General features: G+C 43.5%; 2 protein-coding genes across 7 annotated transcripts in view; one reads left to right on the top strand and one right to left on the bottom strand.

Moving 5' to 3' along the window:
* ZBTB1 (zinc finger and BTB domain containing 1) overlaps positions 1-1,008 on the bottom strand; it is a 29,137-nt gene extending 28,129 nt beyond the window's left edge. The window contains exon 1 of the mRNA XM_015143884.3: positions 643-1,008. The gene's annotated coding sequence lies outside the window, so the exon portion shown is untranslated. The remainder of the gene's footprint in view (positions 1-642) is intronic.
* On the top strand, positions 46-23,113 carry ZBTB25 (zinc finger and BTB domain containing 25). 6 transcript variants are annotated; one of them, XM_015143837.3, is made up of 3 exons: positions 46-245; positions 15,812-15,991; positions 21,457-22,677. In XM_015143837.3, the coding sequence occupies exons 2-3, from the start codon at positions 15,819-15,821 to the stop codon at positions 22,589-22,591; spliced, it is 1,308 nt and encodes a 435-aa protein (XP_014999323.1). In that variant the 5' UTR covers positions 46-245; positions 15,812-15,818; the 3' UTR covers positions 22,592-22,677.
* Positions 23,114-23,135: the final 22 nt, after the last annotated feature.

The following is a 23,135-nucleotide window of genomic DNA, read 5'->3' as shown; positions in this document are numbered from 1 at the left end:
CACTGAGCCGGCCCCGCTTACGCGGCGACTCCGGGTCTGCCCACCAGTTCGCTGCGGCGTCCGCCAGCCTTCCCCTCCCTCTCGCCCGCCCACCCACTCTGCCGCTGGCTGCTAGGGGCACCCGCGGTCGCCTGTTTGTTGCAACAAGTTTCTGCGTCGGGCTCCGAGGAGGCTGGCGCAACCCGCACCGCGGGGGCTGTCGCGGCAGCGGCGGCTTGACCACCCCTCTCGCCCCTCTCTCAAGGGTAGGCTTGGGACCTCCTCCTCCTCCTGTTTGCACAGCTGGATGTGACTGGGCTCCTCCCGACTCCCCAGGGCAGTATGCGCGGCTGTTTTCCCACTCTGTCCAGATGTCAGACCCCTGCCCCGTTGGGCCCAGCAGCTGGGCCGTCCCTCGCGGTCCGCCTCGAGTGCTTCGGAAACCTCGCTCTGTCCGGTCGGTTCAGGGTCGCCTAGTCCCCGCGCTCCCCCCACCCCACCTTCCGTGGGCCTGTCCGCCTCTGGCCCTGAGTCACTTCCCTCGCCATGCCCCACCTCGCCCAGTCCGCCTCTCCACCCAGGCTCCCGCGGCTCGGCCTCCCTGGCCCCGCGCCCTCATCCCTTCCCCAGCGAACACGCGGGCGCATCCTTCCCCACCCCCACCTTCACCCCAGAACTGAGGGGGTGCCTGTGCTTTTGCACACCCTGGGGAAAGTCCCCGGGTCACGCGGTTGTTTGTGGGGAGCCTGTGACGCTCAGGCTCGTCCCTGTGCTTCCGCCTACAGAGTCACGACTGCGAACTGTAGCGGCAGCGCTCAGAGCGCGGGCCGACCCCCGCCCGGCTGCGGGCGGGAGGGCGCGCACGTACGCACGCACGCACGCACGCACACCCTGGCCTTGGCGCCCCTCGTTCCCCTGCTACCAGACACGCGGTCACGTGGGGCCATCGCGGGCTGCCGGCGCGGGAAGCCGCGCGAGAGCCAGCCGCGGGGTGCGTGAGCCGGCTCCACCGCTTGCTGTGCGCGGCTTGGGAGCCCGCCCCTCCTGCACGGAGGAGTCGGCTTGCCGCCGCGGCGGCATCTGGGTAAGCGACGCGGCCCAGCCCTTGTGGGCTGCCCCGGTCTCAGTCCCTCCCGCCGCGAGCCGCCCAGGGCGGCGGCCTGCAGCTGCACCGGTCGCGGGACAGATGCAAGTAGCTGGGGAGAGGGGTGTTTTTGGTCCCATTGAGATGTCAGGCAGGGCACAGGAGGAAAATACATCCGCGAGTGAGCGCTGGGCCAACAATACCCAGAACCACCCTTTGCTGCTGCTAGGAGCGGCCGCCGGGGCCTGATTCAGGGTGGCACACGGGGTGCCTTGAAGGTGCGGAGCCGTCCGTGCTGCGGGTCCGGGTGCGACCCCTAGCAGGAAACCCCAATAGGCCTGCGGCCTCCCCCGCTTGGCGCCCACCGCTCTTAGGAGCGGGCGACTTTCCATATGCTGCGAGGACGCTGCGGCTAGTGTTTCCACTCCCAGCTTGTGATTACCTAGTTTCTAGGGCAAGAAGACTTTCCCCGCGCCCTCATAATTTATTTTCTGTCTTCAAATGTTTATCTTGTTCTAAGCAAATCCAGTTTTTCTTTTTGAAGCTTGACCCATCACCGCCTTCTCTGGCACTCATTATTTGGAGTAATCAGGTGTTATCAGTTGCGGAGGCAGCGCATAGCACAGCGTAGTACCTGGAACTTGACAGCACCTAGCATGTTTTCAACAGTCAGCGCCCGGGTCTCCCCCAAGGGATTAAATTTGGCATTCTTTCTCTTGAAACTCAAGTTCGTCTGGCAGAGCTATTGATCCTCTCACAAGACTATCAAGTGTGTAGAGTACACTTTGGAATCTCACGTTTTAGAGCTGAGCGGTGCCTTACAGAAAATCTGTTGATCATCACAGAGAAGACACCAGGCCTAAAGAGCGTGATGTAACTGGAGCTAGCTACACCTCTTGATAGCTAAGACTCCAAGGCTCCAGACACCTTGGTGATTGCACTCTCCACTATGCCAGGACCGCAGTGCCAGTTTACCCCACTCACCTGTAGAGAATGTATCCGGCGGAGGTCATTATACTTGGCTTGATTCAGATTATGGAGAAATCAGGCATGGCCACTGTGTGGGTTTGATAGTATTTCTAGTGAGGTAGGCCAGCTATGGTGTATTTTTGGAACTAAAAGCCTTCACCCCTCAGCCACCCCTGAAAATTTCATTGCTGTTCTCTTCAAGAATAACCATTATTTGCAGCATTGGTTGCTTCCTTATGTTAAGGCATCAAAGTCTTCTTTAACAATCTTCATATATTTTAGTTAAGGGCAAATCATGAATCCGTTATCGGACATCAGCTCCTTAACAGGGAACAGAACACTGATGGGATAGGACATGGAATAGATTAGTTCTGAGAGCTGGCAATCAATGAAATATCAAGGTATGGTCAGGAAGAAAGCAGAGAGGAACCCACATAACCTGCTACACCTTTTTTGTCCAGTCCTACCTTGAATGTCTTATTTGCATGTATTAGAGATGGATTCTGCTCAAGTTGGCCGCTGTTTACTGAATACTTGCAGTGGGCGAAGTATCATACTAGCTGCTTTCATAAATGAACTTTGTATCTTTACCAAAAAGGAGATGGTACTGTCTTCATGTTACAAGCCTGAGGAAACAGGCCATTACCTGGGCTGTGGTGATATAGTCATTTGCAGTAGAATTTAAGCCTAGATCGCTTATCTCTCAAGTCCAATCAGTGCTCTTTTGCATTATGTCTTGCTCCTGCTTCAGCCAGGAAGGGAATGAGAGAATCGCCTGTGGCTGATTTATTGGCGCCTGTGGTTGCCCAGAGAGGCCAAGCAGGACTTTCAGCTGCCCTCTATGCCTTACAAAATGGAGCTGTGAGCTTCCACCCTATCTCCTGAGGGGAATGTGAAGGAGCCAGGCTGTCTAGCTGGGGAGGAGGGGCCCAAGTGCCTTGGCCGTAAAATATCCTGGCCAGGGCTGTGCTGGGAAGTGTTGCATAATGCCCTCCCCACCACTGAACCAAAGTGATTTATTTACTATGGTCCGTAGGTGGTGCCTGACCAACTTGTCCGTTTTAGCAATAACAGGGCCAGAAAAGAGTTGGGGGTTTTATGTTATTGCAGGGTTTTTCCTTGTTTTAAACAAGCAGTGCAGGTGCTCTTATCTTGATAAGTTATAAAGTGCTTCTTTCTACACCACTTCCTGTGCCCCTTTTCTGCATATTTATTCCAAATAGCATGTGAACTTCAGTCTTTTAAGGAGAGAAAGCTGAGAAAATACTGCTCTAGTTTATTAGCACAGGCTATGGAGACAGACCTGGCTTTTTATCTCCGCTTTATACCATTTGTTGATTGTGTGTCCTAAGCATAGGATTTTTCCTCATTTGTAAAATGGAAATGAAAATAATACATTAGTCATCACAGTGAGGATTTTAAGAGATAATGTATATACAGCACTTAGCACAAGGCCTTGCATATAGTATTTATTATAATAATAGGTTTTGAAAATAACCAGAATAGCAGTATTCTCCTTAAGAAAGGAAAGATACTGCTATTTGAACCTGCTTAGGGATAGAGGAGGAAGAAGAAAGTGTTTGAAGCAAACACCAGTTTCAGGATTATTTATTAAATTTATTTATACTTCTAGTTTATTTATTTATTTATTTTAGACAGAGTCTACCTCTGTCACCCAGGCTGGAGTGCAGCAGCGTAATTTCGGCTCACTGCTGCCTCCGCTTCCTGCGTTCAAGCGATTCTCTGGCCTCAGCCTCCCAAGTAGCTGGGATTACAGGCGCCTGCCACCACACCTGGCTAATTTTTGTATTTTTAGTAGAGACGGGGTTTAGCCATGTTGGCCAGGCTGGTCTTGAACTCCTGACCTCAAGTGATCCGCCCACCTTGGCCTTCCAAAGTGCTGGGATTACAGGTGTGAGCCACTGTGCCTGGCCCATATTTTCTTTATCCATTTGATTATCCATGGACATTTGAGTTTTTCCCCCTTATTGGCAGCTCTTCTGCCTCAGCCTCCCAAGTAGCTGGGATTACAGGTGTCTGCCGCCACGCCCAACTAATTTTTGTATGTTTAGTAGAGACAGGGTTTCACCATATTGGTCAGGCTGGTCTTGAACTCTGACCTCAGGTGATCTGCCCTCCTCGGCCTCCTAAAGTGCTGGGATTACAGGCTTTTATTTACACTTCTACTTTCCCTTTGCTAACAGGAATTTTTTCTCTTTTGTGTGTGCGTGTGTACTTTATTGGGAGAAAAAGTACTTAAGAGTTTTCAGTTATTTTTGATATTTTTCTAATTCATTTCTTCTCTGTTTACAAATCAGTCATGCATGGATGTTTTGTTTTTCCTGAAATCTCCAGGCACTTTAAGCAAAGGGTTTTATTAGCCCACTTGAGTAATGGGTTCATGGGAGTACCGTTCCATTGCGAAAGAAATATTGGTTTACCTGTATCCAGAAGTTTTAGTTACTCTTGTCTGTACTGTCTAGGTCTGTACTAGCATTGTAATTTTCCAGCTTTCTCCTGTCCTTCGAGTACCTTATTTTTTCTTTTAGAAATTTGGTCTTTAATGGACTAAGAAGAATCTTTTCCTTTCTTTCTCCGGGTTCTGATTTTTTTTTAAAGGTCTGTTAACAATTTGTGCTCACTGTTGTTAGTTTTCTTGTGTGCTTGGCTTTATCAGGCATCCTACAATGTCATGTTGGTTAGATGGGAGTTAGAAGTGCTTGGAGGTTGCCTATGTCTGCCAACAGGCAGGAGGCCCCAAACTAATGTTTCCCAGTTCCATTAAAGGTTTCTAGAGCATAACTACTCTTCCTGTATCATCTACCACCTCCACTTCATACCCTCTTTGCTAACATTCTCAGTATATCTTAATAAGCAGATGTCTGGAATTATAGCAGATTTTACCTCAAACAGTATTTTCAGATTTGGAATTTCTTTTTTTTTTTTTTTTTTTTTTTTTTTTTTTTTTTTTGAGACGGAGTCTCACGCTGTTGCCCAGGCTGGAGTGCAGTGGTGCGATCTCGGCTCACTGCAAGCTTCGCCTCCTGGGTTCACGCCATTCTCCTGCCTCAGCCTCCTGAGTAGCTAGGACTACAGGCGCCCGCCACCGCGCCCGGCTAATTTTTTGTATTTTTAGTAGAGACGGGGTTTCACTGTGGTCTCGATCTCCTGACCTTGTGATCCGCCCGCCTCGGCCTCCCAAAGTGCTGGGATTACAGGCTTGAGCCACCGCGCCCGGCCCAGATTTGGAATTTCTATATCACTTTTAGATGTTATGAAATCCAATCTAGGTGTAATGGAGTAAGAGAGTAAATATTTCTTTTTCCTAAGTACTATTTGAAAAGAAGGCTGAAAATAGTGTGTTCCTCTGCCTCCCCACCCATGCCCGGTTGCCAGTTTAGGAGCACTTTTGTTTCTTTTTTTTCTTTCTTTTTTTTTTTTTTTGAGACAGAGTTTCACTTTTGTTGCCCAGTGGTGTGATCTCGGCTCACCGCAACCTCCGCCTCCTGGGTTCAAGCGATTCTCCCGCCTCAGCCTCCCGAGCAGTGGGATAACAGGCATGTGCCACCACGCCTGACTAATTTTGTATTTTTAGTAGAGACGGGGTTTCTTCATGTTGGTCAGGCTGGTCTCGAACTCCCGACCTCAGATAATCCACCTGCCTCAGCCTACCAAAGTGCTGGGAGTGAGCCACTGTGCCCGGCCATGGAGCACTTTTGTTTCTTAATCTGGCCAGTTTTTTTTTTTTTTTTTTGAGGCAGAGTCTCGCTCTGTCGCCCAGGCTGGAGTGCAGTGGTGTGATCTCGGCTCACTGCAAGCTCCGCCTCCTGGGTTCATGCCATTCTCCTGCCTCAGCCTCCCAAGTAGCTGGGACTACAGGTGCCCGCCACCATGCCCGGCTACTTTTTAAAATATTTTTAGTAGAATTGGGATTTCACTGCGTTAGCCAGGATGGTCCTGACCTCGTTATCTGCCCGCCTCGGCCTCCCAAAGTGCTGGGATTACAGACATGAGCCACCGCGCCCGGCCAATCTGGCCAATATTTTAAGGTTACAATTAGAATTACAGTTGTTGATATTTGTTCATTTAATCTAGTCAACATAATTTCCACACTTTGAATGCTCTTAAGGAATTGTTTATTTATAGAGACTAGTATAAAGTTGCTCTATCTTACTTAGTTGGAACTAATCCAGAGTTACTACAATCTAGAAAGTAAAGAAGGTTTTTTTTTTTTATAGTCTCTTAAATATCACTGTAATTGTAGAGTGTGAAATAATTTCTTGGGTTTCCTTGGTCCCCTGTTCCTTTGAGGCAGTGGTTCTTTTTTTTTTTTTTTTTTTTTTGAGACAGAGTCTTGCTCTGTAGCCCAGGCTGGAGTGCACTGGCGGGATCTGGACCTCGGCTCACTGCAAGCTCCGCCTCCCGGGTTCATGCCATTCTCTTGCCTCAGCCTCCTGAGTAGCTGGGACTACAGGCGCCCACCACCACGCCCGGCTAATTTTTTGTATTTTTAGTAGAGACAGGGTTTCACTGTGGTCTCGATCTCCTGACCTCGTGATCCGCCCACCTCGGCCTCCCAAAGTGCTGGGATTACAAGCGTGAGCCACCGCGCCCGGCCGGCAGTGGTTCTTAACTGAGGTGTCACGTTAGAATCACCTGGGAAGCTTTTTAAAAAAAGAATCTGGCCGAGAACAGTGGCCCACGCCTGTAATCCCAGCACTTTGGGAGACCAAGGCAGGTGGATCACCTGAGGTAAGGAGTTCGAGACCAGCCTGGCCAACGTGGCAAAACCCCGTCTCCACAAAAATATAAAAATTAGCCAGATGTGGTGGTGGGCGCCTGTAGTCCCAGCTACTCCAGAGGCTGAGGCAGAGAGAAGCACTTGAATCCAGGAGGCGGAAGTTACATTGAGCTGAGGTCACGCCACTGCACTCCAGCCTGGGTGACAGAGCGACACTCTGTCTTAAAAAAGAAAAAAAAAACAATCTGTGCCTCACCCCTAGGAATTCAGTTCTGTTTGGGCTAAGCCTGGGTTGGGACTCAGACATCAATACAGCTCTTCATAGAAGGTTTTACAGTATAGTCAGCAATAAGAACCTCTGTTTCAGGATAAAATGATTTCTACAAACATTTTTTCATTCTCTAGGTAATAAAATGTCACACCTCTACAGTCATGTGAAAGTTCCATTAAAAAAGTTAGTCGCTATATAAAGTCTTTTATCATATGGCACTTGAAATATTTTGCTTTTGCCTTTGTATTTATAGCCGTGAGTAAGTAGCTCAAAAAAGCTGTACATACTCCTCTGCCAACTTTCCTGTCTCCTTGTCTGAATGATAATTCATCATAAAGTATCAGTGGTAAGCATTGACAGAGAAAATATCTAAGACTGTTTTCCTACAGAAACAGTCATCTTGCTCTTTTTGTTCCTTTTTTATTAAAGATTCTTACAGCCTGAGAGAATGAAGAGCTGTGTAGTCCAGGATATCAGTCTGGCTACCATAGATCTGAGAGTCCAGTCTAGTACAGTAGATTTTTCTAAATACATAAGAATCAAAGATATATATTGAATATCAAGCCAGCTTTAAACAAACATAGATACTAGTATAAAGTTGTTCCATCTTAATTTGAAGTAATCCAGAGTTACTACAATCTAAAAGGTAAAGAAGGTTTTTGTAATCTCTTAAATATCAATGCTAAACATATCATGATAATGTATCACTTTGATAACAGATAAAACTTCTAAAAATGTAGCACTCTTACATTTTGATTCTAGTATTTATAAGTATAATAAAATGATACATTATTTTTCCATAATTTCTCTCACATCTTAAAATTCTCATCAGAAAGTCTCAAATGTAACTTCTAAGCTCTTTCTGTATTCATGGGAAACTTTAGCTTTTTCACATACTAGAGAAAATAAAATAGACAGTCAAAGAATGATGAGCAAAGGCTATACAAAAAGTCTAGCTAATAGTTTGCAAAGTAGGTTGTATTAGAAAATGTTCTAATAACTTTGCACTGGAATGGGGCTATTGATTTGAAGTAATCTGATATATTACAACATCAAAGGTCTATTATGCAAAACAAGTTTGAACGCATCTCATGTGTACTTGGTGTTTTTTTTTTTTAATAGATTTTGTTTCATTTTATACACTTGAAAAGTTTACTCCCTTATTTGATTCAACATATTTGCAAAATCTGCCAACAGTATAAATGCTGAAAGTTCTAGATGGGGTTTTAAAGAAAGGGCCCCAGGTTTAAAGTCAGTCTTGAGGTATTACCAGCGCCATTTAATTGCTAGTTGTTTGACTTTAGGTATGTTTCCTGCCTTCTCTGAGCCTGTGGTTCCCAGCCATAAAATAGAACTGATAGTACCTGCTCTACTACCTCACAAGATTTAAAAGAAAAAAAAAAAAACAAGAAAAAAAGATAGTGTAGGGCAGTGGTTCTCAAAGTGTGGTCCAAGGAGCCACTGAAGGTTTCATGGGTCAATAAGGATCTCCCTTATGTAAGAACAGATTCTCAATATACTCGAACCAAAACAACATATGACAACAGATTGAATGCAGAATCAGATAAGAGAGTCCAGCTGCATCTGTTAAAGCCAGGTATTAAAGAGGATTGCAAAATGTAAATTAATACCACTCCTCTCACTTGTTTTTGAAAGTTTTTTAAGGAAAAAATATGTTAGTATGTAATGGGTTTATTGCTATTTTAAATAAATATTTTAAAGTCTTTTAATTTTGAATATAGTAAATATTGATAAATCTATATAAACAGCAGCTCTTCATAATCTGTAATACTTTTTTTTTGAGACAGAGTCTCGCTCTGTAGCCCAGGCTGGAATGCAGTGGTGTGATCTCGGCTCACTACATCTTCCTCCTCCCAGGTCCCGGTTCAAGCAGTTTTCCTGCCTCAGCCTCCCAAGTAGCTGGGATTACAGGCACATGCCACCATGCCCAGCTATTTTTTTATTTTTATTTTTATTTTTAGTAGAGATGGGGTTTCACCAAGTTGCCAGGCAGGTCTTGAACTCCTGACCTTGTGATCCGCCCACCTTGGCCTCCCAAAGTGCTGGGATTACAGGTGTGAGCCACCGCGCCCAGCCTGTAATACTTTTTTTAAAAAGTGTAAGTGGATCATGAGACCACAGGTTTTTAGAACTGCTGATAAACAGTAATGGTTGAGTAGGGCTGCTCTGCCTATGGAGTAGCCATTCTTTTATTTATTTTCTAATAAATTGCTTTCATTTAAAAAAAAACACAAAATGTTGGAGGAGGCGGCAATGGTTGAATAGTTTCTATCAGGACAATTTCCTGCAGATAAATATAAACTTGATAAATTTTTTTTTTTCCCTTTTGAGATGGAGTTTTGCTCTTGTTGCCCAGGCTGGAGTGCAGTGGCACGATCTCGGCTTACCGCAACCTCTGCCTCCCGGGTTCAAGCAACTCAGCTGCCTCAGCCTCTGGAGTAGCTGGTATTACAGGCATGTGCCACCACACCCGGCTAATTTTGTATTTTTAGTAGAGATGGGGTTTCTCCATGTTGATCAGGCTGGTCTCGAACTCCCGACCTCAGGTGATCTGCCCACCTCTGCCTCCCAAAGTGCTGGGATTACAGGCGTGAGCCACTGCGCCCAGCTGATGAAAGTTTTAAAAATGACTAGATGACATTTGAGAATTACAGAAACTAGATTGAGGTCTGCAATTGGAAGAGGAGAACAGCAGTGAATAAGCTTCTGTTTTTATGGCTTTTAGACTGGCATAGGTCCCAGCTGGTGATATGAAGAGGTGGCTACAACTGTAATAACAACCTGTAATCTCTCTAGAAGAAATGGGGACAGAGCTCACAGTGATCACGCAGCTGGAAAGTGCAGGAGAAAATCCTAGAAAGAATGTTGGAGTGGCAGAACCCCAAACACTGTTTATAAACTCTGCTTGAATTTCTTGCAAAGCCCTGAACTGTACATGTGTGGAGCAGCCTCCAAACAGCACACTTAAGGCTAGAGGAGCAGAGATTTTAGCTGCTGTCCACCACAGGGGAGGCAGAACTTGGAGTTTAAGTCTAGCTGAGGTAATTGTCTACAAAAACAAAAACATAAACACTCTTTGGAAGAATATTACAGAATCTAGAGTCATTTGTATTAATCACAATATCTAGGCTATAATCCAGAAACCATCACCGTAATCAGTGGAGACTGACCCCACAATGAGCCAAAGGTTGGATTTAGCAGAGAAGATTTAAAGCAGCTATTATAACTATGCTCAAGGATGTAAAGCAAAATAATGTTGTATATGTGAACAAATAGGAAATCTCAGCAGAGAACTAGAAACTTTAAAAAAGAACGAAATGAAAATTTTATATCTGAAAATACAGTATTTGAAACAAAAATCTTGAATAGATTTAACAGAGCAGATAGAAGAGATAAGTCATTTAATTTGAGGATAGATTAATAGAAATTATCTAATCTGAAGTAGATAAATTATTGTATATGAAAGTTCTGTGTAAACTTCAGTGCTCTATGTAAGTTTCAGAGTTTATTACTCCAGGTTTCTTTCATATGTAAAGGGAAGAGGTGCATTTGGGTCTTCTTCTGATCTGAAGCTCCCTTAATGTCTTGTCCTGTCATGTCTGTGTCTAGGCTTTATGCCCTCTGGTTTCTTTATTTTTATTTTTATTTTTTTGAGACAGAATCTCGCTGTGTTGCCTAGGCTGGAGTGCAATGGATCTCAGCTCACTGCAACCTCTGCCTCCTGGGTTCAAGTGATTCTTCGGCCTCAACGTCCCAAGTAGCTGGGATTACAGGCATGTGCCCCCACACCCGGCTAATTTTTGTATTTTGAGTAGAAGCGGGGTCTCACCATGTTGTCCAGGCTGGTCTCAAACTCCTGGCCTCAAGTGGTCCACTCACCTTGTCCTCCTAAAGTGCTGGGATTACAGGCGTGGGCCACTGCGCTTGGCCTAGCCTCTGGTTTCTAATATCCCCTGCAGTCAAATATTTGGCCCTTGCTGCTTTCCTGTGCTATTGTCAGAGGTCACCAGGAATCTTTTGGTCATTACACTCGACATGTTTGTAATGGGCCTCACCCCCATGTTTCTCTTCAGTTATTTTGCACCATTGCCACCTCCTTTCTGCAAGGTCATTGCTTTTCCTCAATGACGATGTTTTCTTATTTCTCCTTCTCTGTCTTATTGTGTCTTTTCTGTTTTCCAAAGATTCATTGTTAGCTTTTTTCCCTCTTATTTCATTCTACTTTTTAGTCTACTTTATTATTTTCATACTTGGTTACTTCAGCCTTGTCATTTTAGAGGCCTCTTCTCCCTCTCTGGCTCTGCTCTCTCTAGAGCCCAGTCCTGCTTCTTGTCTCTGCTGATCACTAAACATTTCTACTTAGGTATCTGGTAGACATTTGGAGCTCAGGGTGTCTGAGGTGAAACCTCTATTCTTCTTCTTCTTCTTTTTTTTTTTTTTTTTGAGGCGGAACTCGCTCTTGTTGCCCAGGCTGGAGTGCAATGGCATGATCTTGGCTCACTGCAACCTCTGCTTCTCGGGCTCAAGCGGTTCTCCTGCCTCAGCCTCCCGAGTAGCTGGGATTACAGGCACCCGCCATCACGTCTGGCTAATTTTTTGTATTTTTAGTAGAGATGGGGTTTCACCATGTTGACCATGGGTGGTCTCGAACTCCTGACCTCAGGTGATCCGCCCGCCTTGGCCTCCCAAAGTGCTGGGATTACAGGTGTGAGCCACCGCACCTGGCCTTTTTTTTTTTTTTTTTTTTTTTTTGAGGTGGGAGCCTCTTATCAAGCCAGTTTCTGTACTACTTCTCTAATGTTCTGGGACTCTGCCTTTATATCAACACCTAGCACGTGGCAGTTACTCTGAAAATGTGATCTGAAGGAATGGATGAATTCTTCTATTTACCCAAGCTGGAATTCTGAGACTCACCTTTGATTTGATCTCTGTGGTGACCACATCCAATCTGTTGCCAAGTCATGTCAGTTTTGTGTCTAATGTATCTTTTGTATTCCTTCCTCCATTCCCACCACGATTACTTTGATATCATAGTAGGCTTCTAGCCAGTCTTTTCTTTCTCCATGCCTTTTCCCTTGCTAATATTTTTTATATGTTGCTATTAGAGCAGTCTTGATTCATGCCTAATGATGGTGATGATGATAATGCCTCGTATTTATTAAGCACTTACTATGGGCCCACTATTTCTAAGTGCATTATATCATTAAATTCAAATAACCTTTAAGTTAGATACTGTCATTATCCATATTTTATAAGTGAAATGGAGGCCCAGAGAGTTAAGTATCTTGCCAAGACCATGCAGCTGGTAAATGGCAGAGCTAAAATTTTAAGCTGTCTGATTTTAGTTCAAGCTTTAACTACCACACTCTGTTCTCCCTCCCACAGAGTAAGGTAACTGATCATGCTGTTCTTACCCACACGTCTTAGATAGTTGATTTCAAACACTATACTACTTTTTAGTCTTATATTCAGTATCCTTTGTGAGCTGACCACATCTCATTATTTCTGTTACTTTGGTTTTTTTTTCTATGCCAGACTGAATCCTTCTGTTATCTAAATATTCATATTCTTCCCAGTAATTTTATTCATTTTATTTTTTTTTTCTACCTGGCCTTCTTTCCCATTGAGTTGCCTGTGTTTGTCTCCCTCTGATAGCATGTTCTCTAACTGCTCTATGCTACTAAATGCATTTATTTCATATTATAATTATGGTTTGATGTTTTATCTTTCCTGTGAGCCTGTAATCTTGAGTGTAACATCTGTCATTTTTTTCTGTCTCCATGCCTTGTACAATGCACGCTTTTACATATTTTTTCTTTATTAAATTGCTCTTCAGGCCGGGCGCGGTGGCTCAAGCCTGTAATCCCAGCACTTTGGGAGGCCGAGACGGGCGGATCACGAGGTCAGGAGATCGAGACCATCCTGGCTAACACGGTGAAACCCCGTCTCTACTAAGAAATACAAAAAACTAGCCGGGCGAGGTGGCAGGCGCCTGTAGTCCCAGCTACTCGGGAGGCTGAGGCAGGAGAATGGCATGAACCCGGGAGGCGGAGCTTGCAGTGAGCCAAGATCACGCCACTGCACTCCAGCCTGGGCGGCAGAGCGAGACTCTGTCTCAAAAAAAAAAAAAAAAATTGCTCTTCAAAAAATCTGTTGAATAAGTGAAGAATTTAACTATTACCCATAGACCATTAACCATAAGATTCCCGTATGGGTGGCTTATTAGTGTGCTATGTCTCATTTCCCTGTGGTTCAGTAGTTCATTATACTACATAATGGGAAGAACTGGTGAAAATGTTTATGATCTGAGGGTTTGGTGTTTTTTTGTTTTTGTTTTTGTTTTTTGAGACAATTTATCAGGCTAATTTAAGATACTTCAGTTTTTTCAAAAAATTGATTATTATTCAAAAAATAATCATTTCATTGATTCTAAGACACGTTTTTCACATGCTGAAATTGTCAATATAGATTTTTATTTTGTTAGGCTCGGCACAGTGGCTCATGCCTGTAATGCTAGCACTTTAGGAGGCCGAGGTGGGCAGATCACCTGAGGTCAGGAGTTCGAGACCAGCGTGGCCAACATGGTGAAATCACATCTCTACTAAAAATACAAAAATTAGCTGGACATGGTGGCGGGCACCTGTAATGCCAGCTACTTGGGAGGCTACTTGGGAGGCCAGGAGACTCACTTAAACCTGGGAGGCGGAGGTTGCAGTGAGCTGAGATGGAGCCATTGCACTCCAGCCTGGTCAACAAGATCAAAACTTCGTCTCTAATAAGAGTAATAATAATAAAATTTGGGGATTATTCCACATCAGTACATTAAATATGTAGTTTTAATAGATTCTACCTTTTTTTTTTTTTTGAGACGGAGTCATGTTCTATCATCCAGGCTAGAGTACAGTGGCGCGATCTTGGCTCACTGCAAGCTCTGCCTCCCGGGTTCATGCCATTCTCCTGCCTCAGCCTCCCAAGTAGCCGGGACTACAGGCACCCGCCACCATGCCCAGCTAATTTTTTGCATTTTTAGTAGAGATGGGGTTTCACTGTGTTAGCCAGGATGATCTCGATCTCCTGACCTCGTGATCCGCCCGTCTCGGCCTCCCAAAGTGCTGGGATTACAGGCCTGAGCCACCATACCCGGCTTTTTTTTTTTTTTTTGAGACAGGGTCTTGCTCTGCCACCCAGGCTGAAGTGCAGTGGCATGATCATGGCTCGCTGTAGCCTCAATCTTCCTGGCTCAAGATGTCCTCCTGACTCAGCCACCCAAGTAGCTGGGACTAAGGCATGCACCACCATGCCTGGCTAATTTTTGTCACATAGGAAGCACTATAAAATGTTAGCTATATTTATTATATTACTGATCACTTAGCTGTCTGCTGCCCAAGCCACTGCCTGTCTCCAGACGGCTAACCCCGCATTCCATCACTGACCTCCTTAGACCTTGGTCTAACTGGCTGGTGTGGAAACCTCATTCTTTTTTTCAGTGTCTGCTCTTTCAAAGGATGTTCTCCTGGCCACCCAGTGATGCCCTTTATACTACAGCTACCAGGGCTCTCTCCACAGTAGGGTAGAGAAGATGAGATAGTCTCGCACCTGCCTGAAACCAGGGCACTTCTGAATGTCTTTGCTGCTTATACTCGGCTTCTTGGCCAGAATTCTGCATATTCTTCCTCATATAGGCTCCCCCGACAGTTGTTCCACCTTGCCTTCTACTTCCTTTGGGAACCTACATTCTAATGTGCATCTGAATCCAGATGAGATCAGGGTTTAAGTTCTTTCTTTTTTGTTTGTTTTTTTTTTTTTTTTTGGTTTTTTGTTTTGTTTTGTTTTGTTGAGACAGTTTCACTGTTGCCCAGGCTGGAGTGCAGTGGTGTGATCACAGCTCACTGCAGCCTTGACCTCCCAGGCTTAAGTGATCCTCCTGCCTCAGCCCCCCAAGTAGCTGGGAGTACAGGTGCATGCCACCATACCCAGCTAATTGTTTTATTTTTTGTGGAGATGAGGTTTCACTATATTGCTCAGGCTGGTCTCGAATACCTGGGCTCAAGCCTCATCTTCCCAAGGTGCTGGGATTACAGGCATGAGCAACTGCACCGGCTTAAGTTCTTTCTCATGAGGCTCTTGGGCCACAATTAAATTGGGGATGTGGCTTGACATCTATTTTAAGGGTTCCTGAGCTACTGTGACTGATAAGTCCCCCAAACATTTGATGAGAGGTGGGAGGCCAGTATCCCCTGAGTACCAGAGGATCCGTGAGGAGGAGTGACATCTCTAGCTCAGCCAGGATACCCTGTTATGTTATTAACATAGCTAACATCAAGTAGCAGTTTCCATTACAACATGATTTTCACATAAGTTATCTCATTTAACTCTGAGGCAGGAATCAGTATCTCCTTTTCATTTTTCTAATGAGGAAACAAGATTAGAAACATTGTGTTCACATAGATGGAAAAGGACAGGTCTGTCTTCGTGTGTCACCATACCAAGCTATCTTCTTATCAGAGGAAAAAGGGTCATATTTTATGGTTCAGCAGAGTTTATATCAGTTGGCATAATGGAGGAATTTAGTGTTAGCCGTGTTTGCAGTGAAAGTAATAGGATGGAAAACTTGAATAATTTCATTTAAATTTAGGTTTCCTTGTTACTTTGTAGGTTTGTGTGAACTGTAGACAATTTTATGTTAATAAAAAGTAATGCGTATATAAATACACACCTATATATATTTATCTTGTCGTTTTTTCAGAACCACAATGGACACTGCCAGCCATAGCCTTGTTCTTCTCCAACAACTGAACATGCAGCGAGAATTTGGTTTTCTGTGTGATTGCACAGTTGCAATTGGAGATGTTTACTTCAAAGCCCACAGAGCGGTGCTTGCTGCTTTTTCTAACTATTTCAAGATGATATTTATTCACCAAACAAGGTAAGGATGTGTTTTTGTAAATAAGAATTTTTAATATTGTGATTTATATAAGCCTTATTATAATATCATTTTGGAAATTCTTTGTTACAGAGTCACCCTAAGAAGTAAAGTTATAATTTTTTCTTTTTTTTTTTTGGAGATGGAGTCTTGCTCTGTCACCCAGGCTGAAGTGCAATGGCGCAATGTCGGCTCACTATAACTTCCACTGCCCAGGTTCAAGCGATTTTCATGCCTCAGCCTTCTGAGTACCTGGGATTACGGGCGCGTGCCACCACGCCTGGCTAATTTTTGTATTTTTAGTAGAGGTAGGGTTTCACCATGTTGGTCAGGCTGATCTCGAACTCCTGACCTCAGGTGATTTGCCTGCCTCAGCCTCCCAAAGTGTTGGGATTGCAGGCGTGAGCCACTGTGCCTGGCTAAATTATAATAATTTTTTATACATCAGTAATTAAACTCAGTGGGTAGGCTCCATAGTGGAAAATAAGAATGAAACTAAGAATAGCTAAAATTGGCCGGTTGCCGTGGCTCACATCTGTAATCCCAGCACTTTGGGAGGCCAAGGTAGGCGGATCACAAGGTCAGGAGTTTGAGACCAGCCTGGCCAATATGGTGAAACCCCCGTCTCTACTAAAAATACAAAAATTAGCCAGGCATGGTGGACAGCTGTAGTCCCAGCTACTCGGGAGGCTAAGGCAGGAGAATCGCTTGTACCTGGGAGGTGGAGGTTGCAGTGAGCCGAGATCGTGCCACTGCATTCCAGCCTGGGTGACGGAGCAAGACTCTGTCTCAAAAAAAAAAAAAAAAAATAGCTAAAATTTACTGAAGGCTTATCCCATACCAAAGCACTAAGTATTTGCCCTGTAGTGTAAATTCTACTGCTCTCCCTATTTTAGGGAAAGGAAAACTGAGACTGAGTTAAGTAACTTGCCCATGCAGGATTATATAGCCATTAAGTTTGATACAGATATGTCTGAAGCTATGTCTATGCTTCTAGTCACTAAGCTGTTAATTTTTATTTCATGTAACACTTTTGTTTTATTATTTTTTATTTTTTTTGAGATGGAGTCTAGCTCTGTTGCCCAGGCTGGAGTGCAGTGGTGCGATCTCGGCACACTGCAACCTCCACCACCCAGGTTCAAGCAGTTCTCTTGCCTTAGCCTTCCAAGTAGCTGGGACTATAGGTGTGTGCCGCCACGCCTGACTAATTTTTGTATTTTTTAGTAAAGATGGGGTTTCACTATGTTGGCCAGGCTGAACTCGAACTCTTGACATCAGGTGATCTGCCCGCATTGGCCTTCCAAATTGCTGGGATTACAGGCGTGAGCCACTGCACCCGGGCTCATATAACACTTTCATAGCAAAGTTTCAGTATCCTAATTCTACCTGCCATATGGTCTTTATTATAGTTTAAGGGTCACTTGTTTCAAATATTTTTTCAAAATTACTTTGCTTTTTCAAATTTGGGTTAATCCAACATATTAGGTATGTAGGGAGGGGGAAGGAAAGTGGTATTCAGATTCTAACCTTTTGGTAGAGTAGTTTTATTCCATCCTAGATTGAAAGTGACGGAACACTATATGTTTTTTTAAATAACCTTACTTGAAATAGGAGTTCAGCCTCAATTATACATTGTAATTGTTTTTGTTTTTGTTTTTTTTTGAAGACAGAGTTTCGCTCTTGTTGCCCAGGCTGGAGTACAATGGTGCAATCTCGGCTCACTGTAACCTCCGCCTCCTGGGTTCAAGTGATTCTCCTGCCTCAGCCTCCTGAGTTAACTGGGATTACAGGCATGCGCCACCACGCCCTGATAATTTTGTGGTTTTAGTAGAGACGGGGTTTCTCCATGTTGGTCAGGCTGGTCTAGAACTCCCGACCTCAGATGATCCACCCGCCTCGGCCTCCCAAAGTGCTGGGATTATAGACGTGAGTCACCATGCCCGGCCTTAATTGTTAATTCATTCAAATATTTATTGAATAAGTATTCAATATGTAAGGCTGTGTGCTATACCTCAGTGTATTAATCCGTTCTCATGCTGCTGTAAGGACGTACCTCAAACTGGGGGGTTTTTTTTCATTTTTTTTTTGATACAGAGTCTCACTCTGTCCCCCAGGCTGGAGTGTAATGGTATGATTTCGGCTCACTACAAGCTCCAACTCCTAGGTTCAGGTGATTCTTGTGAGCCTCCGAATAGCTGGGATTACAGGTGTGTACCACCACACCCAACTAATTTTTGTATTTTTTGTAGAGACAGGGTTTCATCACATTGCCCAGGCTGGTCTTGAACTACTGACCTCAGGTGATCCACCTGCTTCAGCCTCCCAAAGTGCTGGGATTACAGGCATGAGCCATTGCACCTGGCCCGAGACTAGGTAGTTTAAAAAGGAAAGTGATTTAATTGACTCACAATTCCTCAGGGCTTGATAGGCCTCAGGAAACTTACAATCATGGCAGGAGAGGAAGCAAACACTTCCTTCTTCACATGGTGTCAGGAAGAGGAAGAATGAGAGCCAGGTGAAGGGAGAAGCCCCTTATAAAACCATCAGATCTCGTGAGAACTTACTATCATGAGAATAGCATGGAGGAACCACCCCCATGATTCAGTTACCTCCTATCAGGTCCCTCCCACCACACATGGGAATTACGGGAATTATGGGAATTACGATTGAAGATGAGAGTTGGGTGATATGGGTCAAACCATATCACCCAATAACAGGTAAGTTATAATCTCTGTCTTTGAGCAATTCATAGTCTGATAAGTAATGTGTATAAAGCAAATAGTTGTGCTGTAATTGACCCTTCTGTGCCTCCATTTCCTTATCTATAAAATGTTTGAATAGTATACTCACCCCATGGGTACTGAGAAGATTAAATGGATTAATAGTATTGAAATGCTTAGAATAAAGTTTTGCACTGTTAGCTACTGTTACTATTAATAATAATGCCTTAAGTCTGTCATAGAAGTGTATACAAGATAGAGTAAGGTTTCAGTGGCCCTATTTTGAGAAGGTTGGAATGGGCTTTACAGAGATCCTGGATCTTGAAGAATCAGAAGGAGTTTTTCAGATGTTGTAGAAGGACTCAAGAATGTGCATCATAGGCAGAGGGAAAAAATGGCATGAAAACATATACAGATACATGAACCAGGCCAGCTCATTCAGACCACAGAATAGATCGGAATGGTTGAAACATACGGCACAAAGTGGAGAGGAGATTGGAGTGGGGACAAGTAATGGACAACTTTTTCTGGCAAATGAAGGAGTTTCTTATCTGACCTAAGTGTCAGTGTAGATTACTCTCACTATATTGGAAACGCCACCTTCAGAGCAGTCTCTTGAGAGCTGTGAGTTGGTTCAGCTCTGAGTGCACCTGTTATGTGCTTGCTAAACTGAACCCAGGTGATACAAAGGTAGGCCTGCTATGTGGTATCTCTGTATTGAGCAACTAAAAATCATGTTATTAGAACCCTGAACTGATATTTTTAAAAGCCCTGCCACAAACCATGTTAGTGGGTGGGTTAGAGCTAAGAGTGGAACCCAGTAGAGGAAGAGGGAAGTCCTAAGGTATCAAGACTAAAGCAATGGATTGCCAGCATACTGCCACCCAGAGCAATCTGATGCACTGACATAAACTTCTGCTTCAGGGAAGGTAAGTCCATTCACTGATTTCATTGTTCCTTGATAGCAACATTTCCTTCAGGTTGTCCTATTCTAATTTTGCAGGGATATGTCTGATTTCTTACATACTTATTTCCATCTATTACTTGAATTCTAGATTCATACGTAAAAATTGAAATTTGGGATTATTTTTAAGCTTTTCAAAATTATACCTGTATTCATTGTGATTTATTTATTTATTTTTATTTTTAATTATTTGAGACAGAGTCTGGCTCTGTTGCCCAGGCTGGAGTGCAGTGGCACGATCCTAGGTCACTGCAACCTCTGCTTCCTGGACTCAAGTGTTCCTTCCATGTCAGCCTCCCGAGTAGCTTGGACTATAGGTGCATGCCACCACGACTGGCTAATTTTTTGTTTTTTTGTTTTGTATTTTTGTAGAGACAGGATTTTGCTGTGTTGCCCAGGTTGATCTTGAACTCCTGAGCTCAAGTGATCCACCTGCCTCAGCCTCCCAAAGTGCTGGGATTACAGGCATAAACCACCATGCCTGGCCTCTCATTTGTGGTTTAAAGAACACATATATGAATATATTTGGGAAGCCAAAATAGGATTAGCATTTAGATTTTAAATATTATCAATTTCAATGGATTCTTTTTTTTTTTTTTTTTTTTTGAGACAGAGTCTCGTTCTGTTGCCCAGGCTGAAGTGCGGTGGTGTGATCTCAGCTCACTGCAACCTCTGCCTCCCAGGTTCAAGCAATTTTCCTGCTTCAGCCTCCCTAGTAGCTAGGACCACAGGCGTGTGCCACCATACCCGGCTAGTTTTTGTAATTTTAGTAGAGACGGGGTTTCACCATGTTGGTCAGGCTTGTCTTGAACTCAGATGATCCACCTGCCTTGGCCTCCCAAAGTGCTGGAATTACAGGCGTGAGCCACCGCACCTGGCCGATTTCAATAGATTCTTTCAACAGTTTTAAGATATTTTTGTTGTGGCTATAAACATGTAAAATTTGCCATTTTAACTATTTTTAATTATACAATGCAGTGGTGATAATCACATTCACAATGTTGTACAACCATTATTACTATCTATTTCCAAAACTTTTTTATCACCCCAAACAGAAACTTTGTACCCGTTAAGCAATAATGCCCCATCTCACACTCTCAACCCCTGGAAACCGCTAATTTACTTTCTATCTCTATGACTTTGCCTATTCTAGATATTTTATACAATACTCATCCTTTTGTGTCTGTCTTATTTTACTTAGCATGATATTTTCGGGGTTCTCTACGTTGTAGCAGGTATCAGAACTTCCTTCTTTTATGGTTGAATAATATTCCATTGTATGTGTAAGCCATCTTGTGTTTATCCACTCATCTTTTGGTGGACACTCAGCTTCTTTCTACCTTTTGGCTACTGTAGTAATGTTGCAGTGAACATTGGCATACAGGTATCTGTTTTGAGTCCCTGTTTTTAGTTCTTTTGATTGTTTACTCGACAGACTGTTAAATTCCTTAAGAGCAGGGTACCTATTTTATTCATCAATTTTCTACCCCTGGCATCTAGTATAGTGCATATCACTTAGGAGTCATTCGATTAACGTTGAACTAATCAGAATGTGTCTGTGTTTCCTAACTTTAGGCAGTAGATTGAATACAGGAAGACTTTTTGGTAGGCCATAAAGTTGGTATAAAATGAAAGTTTAAGCCTGTGTTGCCATGTTTTATAAGGCAGATTGCTAAGTTTGAACTTCTTAGGAAGAAATTGCTTTAGTCTCAGACTATGCTGTTAGCTGAAAGGCCAACTAGGTTGTGTTTCATTTCTTGTGGGTCTGTTTTTGTTTTTAACAGTGAATGCATAAAAATACAGCCAACTGACATCCAACCTGACATATTCAGCTATTTGTTGCATATTATGTACACGGGGAAAGGGCCAAAGCAGATTGTGGATCATAGTCGTTTGGAGGAAGGGATTCGATTTCTTCACGCCGACTACCTTTCTCACATTGCAACTGAAATGAATCAAGTGTTCTCACCGGAGACTGTGCAGTCCTCAAATTTATATGGCATTCAGATCTCAACAACCCAAAAAACAGTTGTGAAACAAGGACTGGAGGTCAAAGAAGCTCCTTCTAGTAACAGTGGAAACAGAGCTGCTGTCCAGGGTGATCACCCCCAGTTACAGCTGTCTCTTGCTATTGGTCTGGATGATGGCACTGCAGACCAGCAGAGGGCCCATCCTGTCACCCAGGCGCTGGAGGAGCACCAGAAGCCCCCAGTTTCCATCAAGCAGGAGAGATGTGACCCAGAATCTGTGATCTCCCAGAGCCACCCCTCACCATCATCAGAGGTGACAGGCCCCACTTCTACTGAAAACAGTATCAAAATACACTTATGCCATTACTGTGGGGAACGTTTTGATTCCCGTGGTAACCTAAGGCAACATCTCCATACACATGTGTCTGGATCCCTGCCATTCGGTGTCCCTGCTTCCATTCTGGAAAGCAATGACCTTGGTGAAGTGCATCCCCTTAATGAAAACAGCAAGGCCCTTGAATGCCACAGGCTCAGCTCCTTCATTGTTAAGGAGAATGAACAGCAGCCAGACCACACCAACCGGGATACCACAGAGCCTTTGCAGATCAGTCAAGTATCTTTGATCTCCAAAGACGCAGAGCCAGTAGAATTAAACTGTAATTTTTCTTTTTCAAGGAAAAGAAAAATGAGCTGTACCATCTGTGGTCATAAATTCCCTCGAAAGAGCCAATTGTTGGAACACATGTATACACACAAAGGTAAATCTTACAGATATAACCGATTCCAAAGGTTTGGTAATGCATTGGCCCAGAGATTTCAGCCATACTGTGACAACTGGTCTGATGTCTCCCTGAAAAGTTCTCGCTTGTCACAAGAACACTTAGACTTGCCTTGTGCCTTAGAGTCAGAGCTTACACAAGAAAATGTGGATGCTATCCTAGTTGAGTAGCAGCTTCTCTTTCAGAATTTTTATACCAATTCTGAAAAAGAAAATTCGCATGGCATTTTTTATTCATAAATTATTTTCCTCCTCAAGTTTGGTTGACTTTTTTTCTTCACAGCTTATCCATGGTTTTAAGGTTGTATATATTAGATCTTCTCATAAGACATATTAATATGTGGCTATTAAAATGTAACATTCAATTACTACTGTGAACTTTTCACAAATGAAATTACAATTTAGAAATCAGAAATCAATGTAGAAATATGGAAACTTTAAATAGTTATTTATAGAATTTCTGTTTTTCCAGTTACAGAACCAGTAATATCAGATTGAATATAAAGTAAATGAAATCTGTTTTAAAGCATATTCTAAACTATCACTTCTGCCTACATTTCACATGAATTCACTCCTACAAGGATTATTTTTAAATATTTTCTTCCATATAGGAAATTAATACTTATTTTAGTGCATAACTATATGTTATACATATGTTATAATGTATAAAAATTTATTTTAAGATATACCAAATCATGAGTAGTTTTATTTTTTA

Source organism: Macaca mulatta, chromosome 7, assembly GCF_049350105.2.
Source record: "Macaca mulatta isolate MMU2019108-1 chromosome 7, T2T-MMU8v2.0, whole genome shotgun sequence".
NCBI lineage: Eukaryota > Metazoa > Chordata > Mammalia > Primates > Cercopithecidae > Macaca > Macaca mulatta.
This window is presented reverse-complemented; position numbering and strand designations above follow the sequence as displayed.